Source organism: Carettochelys insculpta, chromosome 32, assembly GCF_033958435.1.
Source record: "Carettochelys insculpta isolate YL-2023 chromosome 32, ASM3395843v1, whole genome shotgun sequence".
Lineage (NCBI taxonomy): Eukaryota > Metazoa > Chordata > Testudines > Carettochelyidae > Carettochelys > Carettochelys insculpta.
The window spans coordinates 8,325,097-8,344,065 of record NC_134168.1 but is presented as its reverse complement, the minus strand read 5'-3'; the positions used below and the strand labels follow the sequence as shown (position 1 = coordinate 8,344,065).

At 55.3% G+C, this 18,969-nt stretch overlaps 1 protein-coding gene across 1 annotated transcript; it reads right to left on the bottom strand.

Moving 5' to 3' along the window:
- Positions 1 to 2,431: 2,431 nt before the first annotated feature.
- On the bottom strand, positions 2,432 to 7,531 carry LOC142004907 (olfactory receptor 4D2-like). Its single transcript, XM_074982587.1, has 2 exons — positions 6,624 to 7,531; positions 2,432 to 2,528 (listed from the first exon to the last, which is right to left on the bottom strand). The coding sequence occupies exons 1-2, from the start codon at positions 7,529 to 7,531 to the stop codon at positions 2,432 to 2,434; spliced, it is 1,005 nt and encodes a 334-aa protein (XP_074838688.1).
- Positions 7,532 to 18,969: the final 11,438 nt, after the last annotated feature.

The following is an 18,969-nucleotide window of genomic DNA, read 5'->3' as shown; positions in this document are numbered from 1 at the left end:
CAGGGCCACTGAGCCACAGACAAATCATTCAGGGGCTGCACATAACTGAGAGACAACCCCCACCCCTCCCAGCGTGGGCTCCCCAGTGCAGGGGGGAGCTCTGAGCTTCAGGAGCCACATCCCCAAAAGTCGGGGGCTGCATCCGGCCCCCACCCCTGAGGTTCCCCACCGCTGCCGCAGCGCTGTGCACTGGATGGGAGTCTCCCTGGGAGGGGCCTGGCCAGGCCATGAGCGCCCAGGGCAGGGCTGTGATGCGCCGTATTTCTGTGGCTTCTCCGCCCAGCGCCGTGGCTGATGGGCGCCGCAGCCCGAGCTCGGGGTCTGGGGGACGTGGTGCGATGGGGAGGCCCCTTGGTGTGTTGAACTCTTCAGCAGGTCCCCGTGGTGCAGCCCCCGTCTGCTTCTCTGCCCTGGCCGGCAGGTTTCTCCTCCGCCGCCCTTGTCCCGTGTGTGACCTCGCAGGGCCCTGGCCGCTGGGCCGGCTGTTCAGCCTCCAATCTGCGCAGCGACCAGCCCCATCCCTGGGCTGGAATTCTCACAGTCGGGCCGCTGGGTCCAGCCCGCGCCTGGCTCTGAGGGGACAGCAGCTTCTCCCGCCACACAGCAGCTTCTCCCGCCACAAAGCCTGTGGGCTCCGAGCTCCCCTCTGGCAGAACTGCCTTGGGGCAGGGCAGCCTAGTGAGCGGAGCCCATAACCCGCCTCTTTTCTCAGGGCAGTACGGCCCAATGGCCAGAGTTGCTCCCTTGCCCCTTTTCTCAGGGCAGTGCGGCCCAATGGCCAGAGTCGGTCCCTTGCCCCTTTTCTCAGGGCAGTGCTGCCCAATGGCTACAGTCCATAACCTGGCCGTGGCGCACAGGGCCGGGGGCGGTTCCATCCCCCGCGGGGGGCAGCCCCTCCCTCTCCACGGGAGCCCGGGCCAGGCTGCAGGTGGTGCTGTGGCTCCCGGCCCGGCGTGAGCGGGAAAAGCTGCGACCGAGGCGCTGACTCCCGCCGGCGGCTCCCTCCCTCCCCAGCAGCCGGCGCCTGCCCTGGCCCAGCCCCTGCCGAGCCGCGGGCACCTGGCGCCAGGCTGAGCCGGGGGAGCTGGCGCGTCCCCGTGGCCGGGCTGGAACATGGGCCCTTGAAGTGCCAGGGGCTCCCTGAGCCAGGAGCAGATGAGCTGGGCCCACGTCTGGCTCAGCCCGGCTCTGACGCTGCCCCAGGGTCACTCCCAGGCGCAGCCCTGCAGCTGCCGCCCTGCGGCCTGTGGGAGCCGCCTGCCCACGCCGGGGTCCGGGAGCCGGCTCAGAGGTCACTCGCGGGCAGCGCGGGCGGGGGGCCGGGAAAGGGGGCGGAGGCAGGAGGGGGCAGCCAGAGGGAGGGAAAGGGGCGAAGGGGAACCAGACCGAGCAGGCTCCAAACCCCTCGGAGGCTCCCACCTTCTCCCCGGGCCCAGCCCCACCGGCCGCAGGGAAGGAGAAAACGCCCACGAGGCTCCTCCGGCCCCGCCCGTCGGTCCCAGTTCTCCCTCCGGCCCCCGCAGAGACCCTGGGGAGGCGCCGGCTGCTGCCAAGCCGCGGGAATCTCTGAGCTTGTCCCCGCCTCGCGCCTCTGTCCTGATTGGCTGTTGTCAGGGTCTCTCTGTGAGGTCATCCCTGTCCTCCAATAGGCTGAGGTTCTGCCACAGGCCTTTGTGATGTCACTGCTACCCCCACCCCTCCCCCGCAAGGCTGGTGTCCTGGCCCTGGCCAGCCCCTCTGGAGGTTGGAGGGATCCCCTGGCGCCCCACTGAATGGCAGCTGGGTCTGGGGCAGAGCGGGATGGGCAGTAACGTCCCAGGGGCTGCTCCCTCGGCCCCACCCAGCTTGTCAGTCCTCAGCAGACAGGCCAGTGTAACCGGGGAGGTGTTAACCGGACACTGGTCTGAGCCCTGGCGTGGACACAAGGGCGCTGCTATTGAGGCCCCTTCTCTTGCTAGAGTGTATTTATTGTACATCCTCAGCTGCAGCCACGGCCTGCTGGAGGCTCTGTCACACGGTTAGGACTGACTCCCTGGGAGTTTTTTCCTCTCCCCAGCACCAGTTTAACGACAATTGATACGTTGTCAAAACACCTTTAACTCATCTCTTCAGCAGCACACAACCTACTTTCCAGAGGAGAGAAGGTTCATTATCCCCATTCCACAGATGGAGAAACTGAGGCATGGAAAGGGGCAGGGCCTTGCCTTAAGTCACCAAGCTGGATAGTGGTAGGCCCACACCCACTGGGTCTCAGTCCAGGGCTGGACGTACTCCCCTTGATCAGGAACGGCCCTATTAGTGCCCCTCTGAGCATGTTAGTCTATAAGGTGCCACAGGACTTCTTGTTGTTTCTGAAGATACAGACTCAGTCGGCCCCTCTCTGACAGATTTACAACAACCCAAGGGACGTGTTCCTTCACATGGCACGCAGTCAACCTGTGGAACTCCTCGCCAGAGGATGTTGTGGAGGAAACATCCGTCTCCATCCATTTTGCCCCCCACATTCTCTCTCTCTTTCCTGTTTCCCTTAGGGATCCCAAACCTCTTGCCAGGCTCAGGCGGCCTTGTGGATTTCAGGGCTGGAGACCTCTGATGGGTCCATGATGTGAAGTTCCCCCACTTGGTGATTTGCCCGATACTGAGCTGCTGGGGGAAGATCAGGCCAGGCTACGGAGAGAGTTGTTACCGGACTGTGGCACTCTGGGCATGACACAAGGCGAGGGGATAACACAGCAGCGTGCACAGACCTGCCCTCGGTGGCTGGTCCCTGCCTTGGAGATGCTTGAGGGGGACTGGTCTGTCCCCTGGAACATCATTTGTCCTGCCACACAAGGAACATCAGCACCTCTCCACCAGTCCACTCTCTAGGCATCTCTGGGGACACTTGTTTGACCTTCGAGAACCACAAGAAGTCCTGTGACACCTAAAAGACTGACATATTTTGGAGCATTTCATGGATTAGCTTTGTGTGCGAATCGCGAGAGTCCCAGAGAGGTGTCCCCCAACCACCCCTGGGGCTGCGTGTGGAGACTAGCTCTGCACATCGCGTTCACAAATGAGCTGGGAAAAGGGATACACAGTGAGGGGGCAAAATTTGCAGCTGAACTGCAGTTAAATCGCAGGGAGACGGCGAAAAGCTACAAGATGATCTTTCTGAACTGGGTGTTCGGGCAACAAAATAGTGGAAATATTTTGCAAAACTAGATTATTTTAAAAAAATTCAGTCAACTCTGCAAAGAACCAGACACCCCCAGTAGCTGCAATACACTGACAGAGACCAAGCTCTGTCCTGGGTCTGAGCTGCAAGCCAGCATGGGAGCCAGCCGAGTGTGATCAGTCCTGCAAACACCGGCCTTTCCACTGGACAAAAAGCAACCGTCGGCGAAGGGTCAACTTCTGTCCATGGGAGTGATGGACTGTCAGCTCACCATCAGCCTGGGGGCCCATGGGAACGGGGAGAATCAGCAGGACACGTTGGGACATTCTGGGCCCTTGTCAACACCCTCATCCTGGAACTGACCAGGCTCTCCTACCTGAGTTGGCCCCTTTGGGGATGTCTATACTGGAAGACCAGGATTCCGAGGAGAGTCCACAGACCCTGGGGTGGTTAACCGAGGGCTGGAGAGACTGCACACCTGGCACATGTACCCTACCTGGGAGACTGACCCATTCGGAGTCGTTCTTCCGGGGTTTGGTCTTTGTGCCCTGGCGGGGACGTGCGAAATCGCAGGATCGGGGGTCAACAGCCGAGCCTGGTGCTTGTCACTCTCGCAAGGCGTGAAAGAGCTCAGCAGGAGAGTTTCTCCCCTTGGCCTCCCTCTGTGAGCACAGCCAGATCAGCCAGTGGTAGGTACGTCCATTCTAGCTACGCGGTGGCTGTACCTGGCATGGCACATCGGTGGTCGACTGTGAGGTCTGGTGTTGACCTGACCTCGTTTGGAACCTCTCGTGAGGAACCATTGAACCCACATCCCAACCTGCTGCTCCAACGTCCACGTCACACTGAGTCAGCCTGAATCAAACCCTCCATGTTCCAGCCCTCCGCGTGCCCTCCCCAGACGCTCTAGCTCTGTTCCCAGGGCGGCGTGGGAAACCCTGACTGTCCACCCAGCCTGACTGCCCAGAGGACGACTCAGCCGTCCCCCGGGAGTTAAGGGGGCCAACGTTCTACTCCTACACAGCAGGATCCCTTGGCCACGCCCCTTCCCCACCTCCCAGTCACCACCTTCTCCTCTCCAGCGGCTCATTCCCCTCCATGCTCATTCGCTGCCCCTGGGCTGGGGTCGGGGTGGGAGGGGCGGGAGAGGTGAGGCTCTAACTGGGGGTGGGGGCTCTGGCAAGAGGGGCTCCAGGCCGGGCTGGGTGTTGGAGAGCAGGAAGGAGTGAGGGCTGTGGCAGGGGCTGCAGGCCCCGGGGTGGGCTGAGGCTGAGGGGCTGGGGGTGCTGGAGGAATTCTGGGTGGGGGGACTCAGGGCTGGGGCAGGGGTTTGGGGCTCTGGGTTGGAGTATAAATGTGCCTCAGGCAGCTCCCAGTCAGTGGTGCGGGGGGCTAAGGTGGGCTCCCAGCCGGTTCTGGCTCCATGGTGGCCCTTGGAGGTGGCTGGCAGGACCGGCTCTGGCGTTACCCGCCATTTCCAGGACAAAGTGTGGAGTCAGGACAGGTGGGACCAGCCTGTCTTCCCTCCTGCAGCACCACCGACTGGGCTGTTCACGGTCTGGCCAGCAGTGTGCACCGGAGCCGCCCGCCTCCCTTTCCCGCCAGGAATTCTGGTCGAAATACAGATGCCAGATGACCCTAGTGGGACTGGGGAATACGTCTGATGGGCGCCCAGGGTATTTCTGTGCAGCGATTAATAGCCTGCAGCTGGCGGTGTGAGCTGGGCAGGGGTCCTGGGGCTCAGGCTGGGGGGATGTAAAATTCATAGAATCCTCGGGCTGGAAGAGACCTCGGGAGGTCATGGAGTCCAGCCCCCTGCCCAAAGCAGAACCAACCCCAACTAAATCATCCCCGCCAGGACTTTGTCCAGCCAGGACTTGAAAACCTCTAGGGACGGAGATTCCACCACCTCTCTAGATAACACACTCCAGTGCTTCACCTCCCTCCTGGGGAAACAGTTTTTGCTAATATCCAACCTACACCTCCCGCACTGCAACTTCAGACCATTGCTCCTTGTTCTGCCATCCATCACCACTGAGGACAGCCTCTCTCCGGCCTCCTTTGAGCCCCCTTCGCAAAGTAGGAGACTGGTATCTGAAGGACAATATGCAAATGAGGTACCAGATATGTAAACCAGTGCCTCATTTGCATTTTCGCTTTCCTTCATTTGCATGCCTCTTTCCAAAGAGGAGTACAAGTGGAGACCCAGCTGGCCAGCTTAAATCCACGTTTGCTTGTGTCCAGAGTGGGCCCTAACTCAAACAAGTCTTCTGATTGAGTCAGAACAATCGTCTCTCCCCTCAGCCTCCATTGGCTTCGGCTAAGCAAGTGAAGCTCTTCCAAACGCCTTTCATAGGCAGCTTTTCCACTCCTCTGAACATCCTCGCTGGCCTTCTCTGTGCTTGCCCCTGTCCGGATTTCTTAAACCGGGGAGGGCAGAACTGCACACGTTGTTCCAGAGGAGGGCTCCCCAGAGCCTTGTGTAATGGTGTTCACACTTCCCTCTTCTAAAGGGAGCAAAGCACACGTTGCGGGGGAGGTTTGTTAACACTGTGAGGGTTTATGGGTCTCGATAGTAACAAATTTAAAAACCATCGAGTGAAAATTAAAAAGAAAACAAAACCCATGATGCCTTCTTGTGCTCCCGGAAGGTCTGTCTACACAGCAGCCTTATTTCAAAGTTAGCTGCTCTGGAAGAGATTTTCCAGAAGAGCTTATTTCAGAATAACGCTGCTACACACAAACATGCGTTTCAAATAGCACTTAGCTACAGTAAACTCTTCTGTGCCCAGCAGCCCTGGGAGCGAGAAGGTGCTGGATAATCAGATATTCTGGATGACAGAGAGGTACACCTAGCAGTGCATAACACTTAGGAAACAAAATATTAGATATAAAGAAACATACCAAAATGTGTGCAGAGTACTTTATTTACCACCAACAGCAGTGCTGTACAGTGTAAACTTATACGGGATTTGCTGCATTTATTTGCATTTACTCTCCCTATACTGCACTTATGGAAAACGTCACAGACATTCACTTCTGGTTAAAATGCCGGTTATTTGAGAGCACGGGATTAGAGAATGCTGGACATGAAAGAGTTCGCTCTATTTCCAAATACAGCATTTGCACTTCTGGGCCCTCTTTCGAATACAGCCAATGGACGCCCTACGGCTGATTCCAAAATCGGTTTTGTTCACTCTGCTGGCAGCCTCGATTTCGAAATAGCTCTTGTGACGTGGGCGCTGTTCCTCAGGGAATGAAAATGACCAAATTTGAAAAAAGCGAATTGTGATTTGTGAATTATTTTGGAATCACAGGCGGATTGTGCAGATGCTGGAAGAGTTAGCTTGAAATAACAAACTATTATTTGTTTGTTAGACTATTATTAGACTATTAGAATAATAACAGTTATTATTTCTAAATAGTTTTCCTGGGCAAACCCTACCCTGAGGAGAGTGTTCTGATCATTAGTCTTCTGATCGCCTTCTGCATCTCGGCATTCCTCAGCGCGTAGATCATGGGGTTCAGCATTGGGGTGATGACCGTGTAAAGGACGGAGACCACCTTGTCCAAGGTGAATTTCTGGAAGGGCCGCGCATAGATGAAGATAAAAGGGATGAATATTAAACACAGAACAGTGATCTGGGTTCCACAGGTGGACAGAGCCTTGTGCTTCCCCTCTGTGAGGTGCGTCCTGATCTTGACCAGTATGATGGTGTATGAGATGAGCAGGAGAATGAAGATAATTATGGCCAGCACCCCGCTCTGGGAAACCATCAGCAGCTCAAAGAGGTAGGTGTCGGTGCAGGCCAGTTTGAGGACTTGTGGGACGTCGCAGTAGAAGTTGTCCAGGACGTTTGGCCCACAGAACGGTAGCTGGAGGATTAGCACAATCTGCACAGACGAGTGAAACAACCCTCCCAGCCACGTGCCCGCCACCAGCCCCACGCACACACCCCTGTTCATGATAGTCAAGTATTGCAATGGTTTATGGATGGCCACGTACCGATCAGCCGCCATCACCACCAGTAAAAAGACCATGGCACCGGCGATGAAGTGGAAGAAGAACATTTGGAGGATGCACTGATTGAATGAGATGGTTTTGCTCTGGGAGAGGAGACCCAACAGCATCTTTGGCACGCTGACGGTAGCGTCGCTGATATCGATGAACGCCAGGTTGGCCAGCAGGAAGTACATGGGCGTGTGGAGCTGGTGGTCGGAGATCACGGTGGTGATGATGAGGACGTTTCCCAGCCAGGTTGTCAGGTAGACTATAGAGAAGAGAATGAAGAGGAATTGCTTCAGCTGAGGGCTTTGGGTGAGGCCTAAGAGGACAAATTCTGTAACTCTCAAGGTGAAGTTCTCCTGCTCCATTCGGTGTCCTTCAATATTTACCTGGGAACTGAATAATACGAGTATTTAGCAAAAGGTTCTCAGCTTGAGAAAAACAATTGTCAGCTCCGCCATCCAAGAGGTTCCATCTCACTGTCTGATCCCACCAAAGCAAAAGCTCATCCTGGAAAAGGTGGGTCACTTCGTTTTGGTGCCTGTGGAGTCTGCTGCCGAACTTAAAGTACTTGTGCTTAAAAAATGTGAGGACATGTAGGTGCACCTATCGTGAGATATTTAAAACACCCAGAGGATGTAGGCACTTAATCTCCATTAAAATTTTGAAACTCTTGAGCAAAATCTTGCAACAAAATCTTTAAAGGAAAAAAACAAAAGACCTGATATTTTTGGTTCCAATTTTTTTCCGCTTGGAATATTTTTAAATGAGACAAAATGTTAATGTTCATTTAATTGCTATTCAAGACCCACTTTTTATTTTGATCCCATTATTAATGACATATTGCTTTTGATTCAGTCTTTGGCAAAAAGACCTGAATTCAAGGGGGTTTTATTTTTACTTTGTTGGGTATTCTCCCAGATACTCCCAAGCATTTTCTCTCGGTTTTCAGTTTGCCAATTGGAAAAAATAAGAGGGGTGAGGAAAGAAAGGGGAGAAAAATGAATGAGAATTTGATAAAATAATTTTAATTTTTAATTTTAATTTTATTTCACTTTTCGACTACTTGAGTATGTAAAGATTGAAAATTTTGACTCAAGATTCCATGAAACAAATATTTTGCTTTTAAAATTTCAGATCACTTTTTAAAAAAAAATGATTAAAGACAGATCTTGCCATCCACAATTTGTTGACAGAATTATGTACTTGCAAAGTCAATTGTTTCTGTAGGAAAATGTCAGCTCCAGAGAACAGGGTGAAGTTGCTGTGAGAAACTCAGGAGAACGGTTTTGTGGGAAAGCCACTGACCTTGGGCTGCAGAGACCAAGATACAGTTTTTGTCCCACCAGAGACAACTTGGCTACATCGACGCTAGAATCACCTGTTGACAGCAGTTACTGCTGGAAGAGACGTCCTTACAAAACTTCTACCCACAGATTGTGTCTGCACATAAAAGCAGGTCGATCTTTCAATCCGCTCTGTCAACAAACCGCCCCCCTCCCCCGCCCCCGGAGCATCTACAAGGCTTTTTAACACATTTTGCACGTAGCTGCTTCACAGGTTTTGTCAACGACACCCAACAAAACCCCAGTTTTGTCTCCACAACTGTAGGGTCGATGGAGCCCTTTTGTGCCCATAAACAATTCACACCCCCTCCTGGTGTGTGCTCTTCCAAGGAGAATAATAGAGGTAGATGACCAATTCCCCTCGATCCTCTCACTCCTGACCTCTCCAGGGCCCTTTAAAAACCAGGGACTGCGACTCACTGTCCCTTTGTGAAACAGGGCGATGCTGCAGCTCCCTGCCTTGGTAGGAAGGCTCTGAGGGCCAGTCCCCTGACGACCGTGAAGCACTCAGGTACAAGGGCCAGGAGGTGGATCTCCTGGGGACAAAGGCAGTGAAAGCGGACAGGACATTGCTCACCACTTTCCTGTCAACCTCAGAGGCTGCCGAACTCACTGCAGCTGCTCAGGAGTGGAGGCTGAAGACACGCCCAAGGACTCAGCTCCAGACAGCTTGATGTAAAAGCCTGAGCACCTCTGGGCTGAGCTAAGCACCCACAGCTGTTGGGTCAGCTGCTGGAGGAGACCCCTAAAGCTCCATCCAGGTACCAGCCTATGGGCAGCAGAGAGACACTCACAGGGATAGTACGGGATGCTCCTCAGTCCTTGTCGGACAGGTGGCTTTTGGACACTGGAGGCTGGCAGGTCCCAGGAGATGAAGGGCGTTCGGTGTCCGGCTCCCACTGAAATTCTGGGGCTTTGGAATTTCAGAGTAAAGCTTCTAGTGAGCTAAAGCTCCAGGGAATGTCAGCATCTCATTGCTCCGAGCACCAGCCTTTGGGAACGTACAAGTGGGGAGATTTATGGCTCTGTCTCCTCGCTGGAACTGGCCCCTCCTTCTCTGCTGGCCAGGACCACAAAGATCAGCTCTGACCAGACATCTCCCACTGAAATTCTGGGGCTTTGGAATTTCAGAGTAAAGCTACAAGACAGCTACAGACGGGTAAACTTCTCTACAAGCAAGCAGCCGCCCTGGCAATCTCATTCTGGTTTTATCTGCAGCCCCAGATACCTCCCATCGCTCTTTCTTGGTTTCATTCACACCACCACCTTGCCCCAGCATCTCTTAGCTGAGTCCTGCAGACCTGGTCTGGGAGAGCCAGAGGCACAAAGACCTCGGACCATCCTGGGAGCAAAGCAGCTGTGGTTTGTCCTTCCCCTATCTGCTGAGACTGCTCTGGGAACTCCAGGTAACATCTGGAGATCCCTTTGGAGGAGCACTTGCTCTGTGAGTGCCAGATGCTACCTCCCCGGCTAAGGCTGTTCTTTCCTGAGCGGTGCAGCCCTGAGCAGCTCTCATCGTAATGCTAATAACCAGTCCCCACCGTCGCACCGCACACTGTGTGAAGGAAAAGTCCGTACCTGCTGCAACTGGCCGTGGCTGTGACCTCAGAGCCGGCTGCCTCCCAACCATCCAGGGCGTCCTGTGGGGTCTGAGCTGATCATTGCCGTCCTGGCCAGCAGAGGAAGATGACCCAGTTCCAAGGAGGTGAGAGCCTCATAAATCTCCCCGTTAAGTGTTCACTAAGGCTGGTGCTGGGCATGACGAGATGCTGAAATTCCCCCAGAGCTTTACTAGGAAAGATCACGAAAGTTGTTGCTCTGGAGCTCTGGGGATTCGCCCACAAGAGGCGTCGTTAGAAACTTTAGGAACTTTCCGCAGGCTGACTTTGTGCCATGTGAAGAAACACTTCTTTGGGTTGTTGTAAATCCGCTCCCTGCTGATGTCATTTGGTCACCGGCTAGTCCTTGTGCCACGGGAAGAAGTAAATAACTCTTCTCTATTCTGTTTCTCCACTGAGTAGAGGATTGTGATTTGCTTCGCTGACAGCAGTTTCTCCTTTAGTCTCCCAGGTGGAGGAAGTTAAACTGTTCCAGCCTTGGAAGTGTTTATTCTGAGCAATTGGCTGGAGCAGAAAACGTTCAGTTTCCCCAGGGAAAACCTGCTTTGCAACCAGAACAAACCCAGTGTGGGACAGGACGTGTTTCGAAGGAACAAAACCATTGATTTGAATATCATTCTGGTTTTACAGAGCAGGACTGTGGCTGCTCCCTTCACTCTGGGGACTGAACTGCCCTGACAGCTGGTCCTGCCATTGGAATGGGAACCAGGCGAGTCCCCAGGCCCGCAAGCGGAGCGACCCCACTGCACAGCACCAGCAGCGGGTGTATTGTGGGAATCCCACTGAGAGGGGCAGTAATATGGCTGTTCCTGATCAAGGGGAGGACGTCCAGCCCTGGACTGAGACTCAGCAGGTCTGGGCCCACCAGTTTCCAGCTTGCTGACTTTAGGCAAGGCCCCGCCCCTGTCTCTGCCTCAGTTTCTCCATCTGTAGAATGGGGATAATGGACCTTCTCTCCTCTGGAAAGTAGGTTGTGTGCTGCTGAAGAGATGACCTCAGAGTCAGTCCTAACTGTGTGACAGAGCCTCCAGTAGGCCGTGGTTCCAGCTGGGGACGTACAATACACTCTAGCAAGAGAAGGGGCCTCAATAGCAGCGCCCTTGTGCCCACACCAGGGCTCAGACCAGTGTCTGGTTAACACCTCTCCGCTTACACTGGTCTGTATGCTGAGGACTGACAAGCTGGGTGGGGCCGAGGGAGCAGCCCCTGGGGGGTTACTGCCCAGCCTGCTCTGCCCCAGACCCAGCTGCTATTCAGTGGGGCGCCAGGGGAACCCCTCCAACCTCCAGAGGGGCTGGCCAGGGCCAGGACACCAGCCTTGGGGGGGGAGGGGGGGGTAGCAGTGACATCACAAAGGCCTGTGGCAGGACCTCAGCCTATTGGAGGACAGGGATGACCTCACAGAGGGACCCTGAAAACAGCCAATCAGGACAGAGGCGCGAGGCGGGGACGAGCTCAGAGATTCCCGCGGCTTGGCAGCAGCCGGCACCTCCCCAGGGTCTCTGCGGGGGCCGGAGGGAGAACTGGGACCGACGGGCGGGGCAGGAGGAGCCTCGTGGGCGTTTTCTCCTTCCCTGCGGCCGGTGGGGCTGGGCCCGGGGAGAAGGTGGGAGCCTCCGAGGGGTTTGGAGCCTGCTCGGTCTGGTTCCCCTTCACCCCTTTCCCTCCCTCTGGCTGCCCGCTCCTGCCTCCGCCCCCTTTCCCCGCCCCCCGCCCGCGCTGCCCGCGAGTGACCTCTGAGCCGGCTCCCGGACCCCGGCGTGGGCAGGCGGCTCCCACAGGCCGCAGGGCGGCAGCTGCAGGGCTGCACCTGGGAGTGACCCTGGGGCAGAGTCAGAGCCGGGCCTGAGCCAGACGTGGGCCCAGCTCATCTGCTCCTGGCTCAGGGAGCCCCTGGCACTTTAAGGGCCCATGTTCCAGCCCCGGCTCCAGCCAGGCTCCTGCCCGGCCACAGAATCCCCAACCCAACAACCGGTCCCTGCCCGACACCCCGACGTTGGCAGCTCTGCCCACACTGCGACTCCAGCCACAACGTCTCACCCGCCTGCCCATGGGGGGTTTTACCCACACCAGCCAGTGCCCAAAGGAACCTGCTCGGCCCTACGGCGGGGGTGGGCGACCTTCTCAAACCACAGAGCCCAACTCCCTCTGAATTCAGAGCAAGGGGCCAGCAAAGAGCTGGGAACAAAGCTCATCTGCATGGCTGGAAACATCCCACTGAACTGGGAACTGACGTGAGTGACTGTCGCATCTATTGGAACAAAGAGATAATGTTAACAAATCCTCGGGACCGGATGGTGTTCATCCAAGGGCATTGGAACCTGTCCTTTGGATCAGCTGTCGTACGTAATGACGGGAAGATTGCTCATGGGACACCAACGTTTAAAAAGGGCTCGAGAGGTGACCCCGGCAATTCCAGACTGGTGAGTCTAACGTCAGTTCCGGGCAACTTAGGTGAAAAAATAAAAAGAATAAAATTGTCAGGCACGGAGAAGAACAGAATTTGATGGGAAAAAAGTCAACCTGGTTTCTGCAGAGGGAAATCACGTCTTACTCATGTGTTGGAGTTCTTTAAAGGCGTTAACAAACATACAGACAGGGGAGACCCAGTGGATTTAGTACACTTAGATTTCCAGACGGCCTTTGACAAGGTACCTCATTAAAGGCTCTTGCGTAAATGAAGTTGTCCTGGGATAAGCGGGAAGGTCCTTTCCTGGACTGAGAACTGGTTAAAATCCAGGAAACAAAGGGTAGGTGTAAATGGTAAATTTTCCTAATGGAGAGGGGTAACTAGTGGTGTCCCCCAAGGGTCAGTCCTAGGACCAATCCTGTTCAATTTATTCATAAATGGTCTGGAGAAGGGGGTGAGCAGTGGGGTGGCTCAGTGTGCAGATGACACGAAACTGTTCAAGATCGTCAAGACAAAGGCCGACTGTGAAGAACTTCAAAAAGATCTCATCAAACTGAGTGATTGGGCAACAAAATGGCAAATGAAATTTAATGTGGATAAGTGGAAGGTAACGCACACTGCAAAAAATAACCCCAGCTGTACCCACAATACGATGGGGGCTAATTTAGCTATAACTAATCAGGAAAGAGATCTTGGGGTTATCATGGACAGTTCCCTGAAAACCTCCACGCAGGGTGCAGAGGCCGTCAAAAAGGCCAATAGGGTGTTAGGTATTATTAAAAAAAAGGGATAGACAATAAGACAAGGAGTATCTTACTGCCCCTATATAAATCTATGCTACGCCCACCTCTTCAATACTGCGCACAGAGGTGGTCTCCTCACCTCAAAAAAGATCTCCTGGCACTGGGAAAAGGTTCAGAAAAGGGCAATTCATTGATTCGTGGTTTCAAATAGGGCCCATCTGAGGAGAGGCTAAAGAGACTGGAACTTTTCAGTTTAGAAAAGAGGAGGCTGAGGGGGGACATGATAGAGGTGTATAAAATTACGACAGGTGTGGAGAGGGCAAACAAGGAGAAGTTATTTACTTGTGCCCATAATACAAGAACTGGAGGACACCAAATGAAATTAATGGGTAGCAGGTTTAAAACTAATAAAAGAAAGTTCTACTTCACTGAGCGCACAGGTCACCTGTGGAACTCCTCGCCAGAGCAGACTGTGCAGGCTGGGACGGTAACAGAATGTCAGAAAGAGCGAGATAAATTCCTGGAGGTCAGGTCCCTAAAAGGCTGTTAGCCAAGGGTTGGAATGGTGTCCCTGGCCTCTGGTGTCAGAGGCTGGAGACAGATGGCAGGAGAAAAATCATTTGATCATTGTCTTCGGTCCCTCCCGTCTGGGGCACCCGGCACTGGCCACGGTTGGCTGACAGGCTACTGGGCTGGATGGACCTTTGGTCTGACCTAGTGTGGCCGTTCTTATGTTCTAATCAGTGAACCTGGAACTCCCCGATTCTCTGTAACGGGACGTCTGCTGCTGCCGGCGTCTGGAGCTGTGGGGTGCGAGGGGCGAGGGGCAGGGTTCAGGCATAAGGCTCCCAGCCCCCACAGGCACAGCCAGGGCCAGTCTGTTCGCGTACGTTCGGGTCTCCCAAAGCAGAGGGAGACGAGACACCTGGAGCAGGGGCTGGGGGACGGGTGAGCCGCGTGGGGTAATTGTCTGCACTCCCGGCGGCGGCAGTAAGGGAAGTGAATGGGCTGGGAAAGCCGGGGTCCTGGCCAGTGGCTCCCAGCCCTCCCGCTCACCCCCTCCCTCCATCGCTGGCAGGGCGAGAGAAGTGGCAGGGGGCATTCACAGCTCCTCGTCTGGCTCCGGCAGGACCGTTCTGGGCTGCCTGGGCTCTGTGCAGGGCGGCAAGGCCAGGCCAGGGCCTGCAAGGGGCTCGTCCCGACTCAGCCCCTCCAAGTCCCCGTGGGCATCTGGCAGGACGGTCCCCGTCTTGTTGCTCTGCTGAACTTCCGCTAGTCATTGGAGTGTCTCCCCACGCCAGCCACGCAGCCCCATTCAGCACCAATCCTCCCCTCCTACCCTCCCTGCCCCACAAGTGGTGAGAATCAACGTGCTCTGGATGGAGCTGTGTGGAAATTGCTCCACCCAGCATTACAATGCAGCCACCTCTGGGGTGGGACGTGACAGCTGCCTGACAGCGCACTGCAGTGCAGCCCCGGAGTCACTGCCCCAGTGCTGAAATGCAGCCACTTCTGGGGTGGGGCAGAGGCGCTATATAACAGCACCCACCAACGCCGCCGTGCACTGCAGCATTGGGGTGAGAAAGACTCCATGGCTGGTGAATGGCAGGGTGGGGCCATTGCCTGAGGACAAGGGCTGAACCTCACCCCTGTTTTCCTCTCTCCGGATGGCATCTCCCAGCCGTAACCTCCCGGGGAGACAGATGGGGAAACAGGCCCAGACCTGGGGCAGAGCCTCAGCCAAGGTCGCCCAGCGAGTCACGGCAGGGCAGGGCTGGGCTGGAAGCCGCTGTCCTGTCACTCAGCCGCAGCCCTTACCCACAGTACGATCCATCGCACACAGGTCTGTGCTGGGCCGAGTTCCCAGGGCAGCCAGCAGGGTCTGGCCCCCTCTGCGTTCCCCACACCGGCAGCACGTAGCTCTCCCCCGCCCAGAGTCCCCGGCCGGTTCCGCTTTCTTGGGGCGAGGGGGCCGATGGAGGGGAGGATGATCCGGGTGCAGGAGAGCAGCAGCCCCTGCGAGGAGCCCGAGGGACAGAGGTGTCAGCTGGTCCCTCCCATCCACGGTCTTCTGGCCTCCGCCGGCTGAGGAGGGAGCTGAACCTGCCCCAGGTGCTAAGCTGATCCTGCCCTGGGGCTGAGTCGGGACTGAGCCTGCCCCAGCGAATATTCACATCCCCAACTGCTCCTGGCCTGTCTCTCCGACAGCTGGGATGGACGTCTGAGCATCCGATTTCAACCCCATTGCTCAGCCCAGGCCACCTGACCCCTTGGGCTGCTGTGGACGACAAGTCCCACATCCCTGAGATGTGTATTTGATGTCTGAGCCTGGTGTCTAGCCCAACAGCCTGGTTTTGTGTATGTGTGGCTACATCTACACGTGAAGCCAACATCGAAATAGGCTATTTCGATGAATAATGTCTACACGTCCTCCATGGCTGGCAACGTCGATGTTCAACTTCGACGTTGCGCGGCACCACATCGAAATAGGCGCAGCGAGGGAACGTCTACACGCCAAAGTAGCACACATCGAAATAAGGGTGCCAGGCACAGCTGCAGACAGGGTCACAGGGCGGACTCAACAGCAAGGCGCTCCCTTAAAGGGCCCCTCCCAGACACAGTTGCACTAAACAACAAAAGATCCACACAGCCGACAACTGGTTGCAGACCCTGTGCCTGCAGCATGGATCCCCAGCTGCCGCAGCAGCAGCCAGAAGCCCTGTGCTAAGGGCTGCTGCACACGGTGACCATAGAGCCCCGCAGGGGCTGGAGACAGAGCATCTCTCAACCCCCCAGCTGATGGCCGCCATGGAGGACCCGGCAATTTTGACGTTGCGGGACGCGGATCGTCTACACGGTCCCTACTTCGACGTTGAACGTCGAAGTAGGGCGCTGTTCCGATCCCCTCATGAAGTTAGCGACTTCGATGTCTCGCCGCCTAACATCAGTTAACTTTGAAATAGCGCCCGACGCGTGTAGCCGCGACGGGCGCTATTTCGAAGTTAGTGCTGCTACTTCGAAGTAGCGTGCACGTGTAGACACAGCTTGTGTGTGTGTGTGTGTGTGTCACACCTCCTTGTGTGACTCTCAGCACTCAGACATGTCTAACACAGCTACAGAGCCAATGTGTGTAATTCTCACACGATCACGGCACCGACACACAAGTCACACCCAGCTTCAGGGCATCTCCAGCGTTCATCAGACCCCTCACTTGGCCCCCCATCCCCAGGGTCGGTGCCGCTCTACACACCGGTGACAGAAATGGCTTCCACAGCCAGGGCACAGCTCCAGTCCCGGCACAGAGGTGCCCCTGCCCAGCTGGGCTGGCGTGGCCCTTCTCCCCACGGCGGGCAGGATCAGCCCCTGCCTCAGCCCCAGGGCAGGATCAGCTCCCACATGAGCCCCAGGGCAGGATCAGGTCCCATCTCCCCCATCAGGACACACAGAGCCTGTGGGACTCCCTGCTACAGGACGGGCTGGGTGGGGAGAGGGGGGCAGTGGGGAGTGGGAGGGGCTGGGGGCTGGCTGGGGGCACCACAGTTATCTCTCTTCCTTGCAGCTCTCTGCTGGAGACCCGCTCCCCTGGCCCTGGGAGCTTTCTCTTTTCTGAGCGAAAGGAGCCCAGGTCTGGCCGGCTCCCCCACAGCTCATGTTCTCCGCACCTTCCACCAGCCTTGTGCTCTTCTCCGCACCTGCTCCCTCTTCTCCACAGCCTTCTGCAAATGTGGGGCCAGCCCTGGGCACCAGCCCCACGGAGGCTGCTCAGCGCAGAGCGGGGGGAAGGAATTGCTGCTCCTGGCTGGCTCCCAACACCCGGCAGTGCCGCCCACAAGCAGGTTGGCGCTTCTGGCAACAGTCTCACCCTGTTGACTCCTCTGGAGCTTGTGCTCCGCTCTGAGCCCAGATCCCTTTCTGCAGGACCCCTCCCTCGACAGCCACTTCCCCGGCTGGGTGTGACACGGATTGGGCCTTCCTCAGGGGAGCACTTTGCACTTGGCCTTATTCAGCTTCACCCCATTGACCTCAGGCCGTTTCTCCAGAGTGCCCAGATCATTCTGAGTTACGACCCTGTTCTCCCTCCCAGCTTGGTATCAGCTACAGACGTAAGCAGCGCACTCTCCACGCCCAGATCCACATCGCCGAAGTTACTGAACAGAGCCTGTCCCCAAACAGACCCCTGCAGAGCCCCCCTTGTTCTGCCCTTCCAGCAGGACTGTGACCCACTAATAACGACTCTCTGAGAACGGCTGTACAGCCAGTTATGCACCCATCTTACAGCAGCCCCATCTCAGTTGTATTTGCCTAGTTTATTGATAAGAAGATCATGCTCGACCATATCAAATGCCTGACTAAAATCTAGGTACACCACATCCTCCCCTTCTCCCTTGTCCACAAGCCTTGTTATCCTGTCACAGGAAGCCATCCGATTGGTTGGACATGACTTGTACTTTACAGATCTACGCTGGCTGTTCCCCAGCCCCTTATTGTCTTCCAGATGTTTGCAGGTAAATTCCTTAATTACTTGCTCTGTCCTTTCCTGGCACAAAAGTTAAACTGATTGGTCTGAAATTTCCTGGGTTGTTCTTTTTTCTCTTTTTAGAGTTAAAGCAACGAGGGGTCCTGTGGCACCTCACAGACTAACAGGAATGTGTGAGGATGAGCTTTCGTGGGCAAATACCCACTTCCTCAGCTGCAGGTGCTCCACGAAGTGGGTCTTTGCTCACGAAAGCTCATGCGCATCCATTTCTGTTAGTCTATAAGGTGCCACAGGAGCCCTCGTTGCTTTTGCAGATCCAGACTAACACGGCTGCCCCTCTGATACCTTTTTAGAGACAGGCCCTTTATCTGCCCTTCCCAGTCCTCTGGAATCTCTCCCGACTTCCAGGACTTTTCAACGACCATAGCTGAAGGCTCAGACACCTCCTCTTTCAGCTCCGCCAGTATTCTGGGAGGCATTTCATCAGGTCCTGGTAACTTGCAGACATCGAACATTTCTAGGTCATTTTTAACTTACGCTTTCTTTATTTTATCTTCCACACTTACCCCCTCCCCGCTGGGACTCCCCATGTTCACCATTTCTCCAGCAGACTCCTTGGTAAAGACTGAAACAAAGAGGGCATGAAGCAGCTCTGCCATTTCCAATTTTTGTTGATATTGTTCCTCCCTCCTCACTACGCAAGGAGCCTGCCCTGTCCTTGGCCTTGCACTTGCTTCTAATACATTGCTGGTGGATCTGGAGGTGCAACCAACCACTTCTCACATCCTTCTGCAGTATCAGGACAGCCCCCAACCCTCTCCCTGTCAGCATCCCACATGGTATCGTCAGGAGCAAGGGGTAGTAAGGAAAAGAGCTTCACATAGTCTGACCTGGGAAGGACATGGCCGGCGGAGGTGGACCTGGAATGAAACATCTCTCCTTGGAAGCTCTGTTTTCCTTTGACTTTTCCAGTTTTGAAAGTCGAAAATCAGGACCATACTCTCACTAAACCTTTTCCTTTGGCAGGGGGGTGGGGAGGTTCCAATGAATTATAAATCCGAGGAAACCGTTCTGCCTTTTGAATTTCAAAAACTACAGAAATTTTAAATTTTGGGGTAAATTGGCAACAAAAGTTTCTCTTCCATTTTCAAGACAAGACAAAGTCTTTCAAAAGAACAAAGAAGTTGAGAGTTGTGAGAAATTCAATAAAA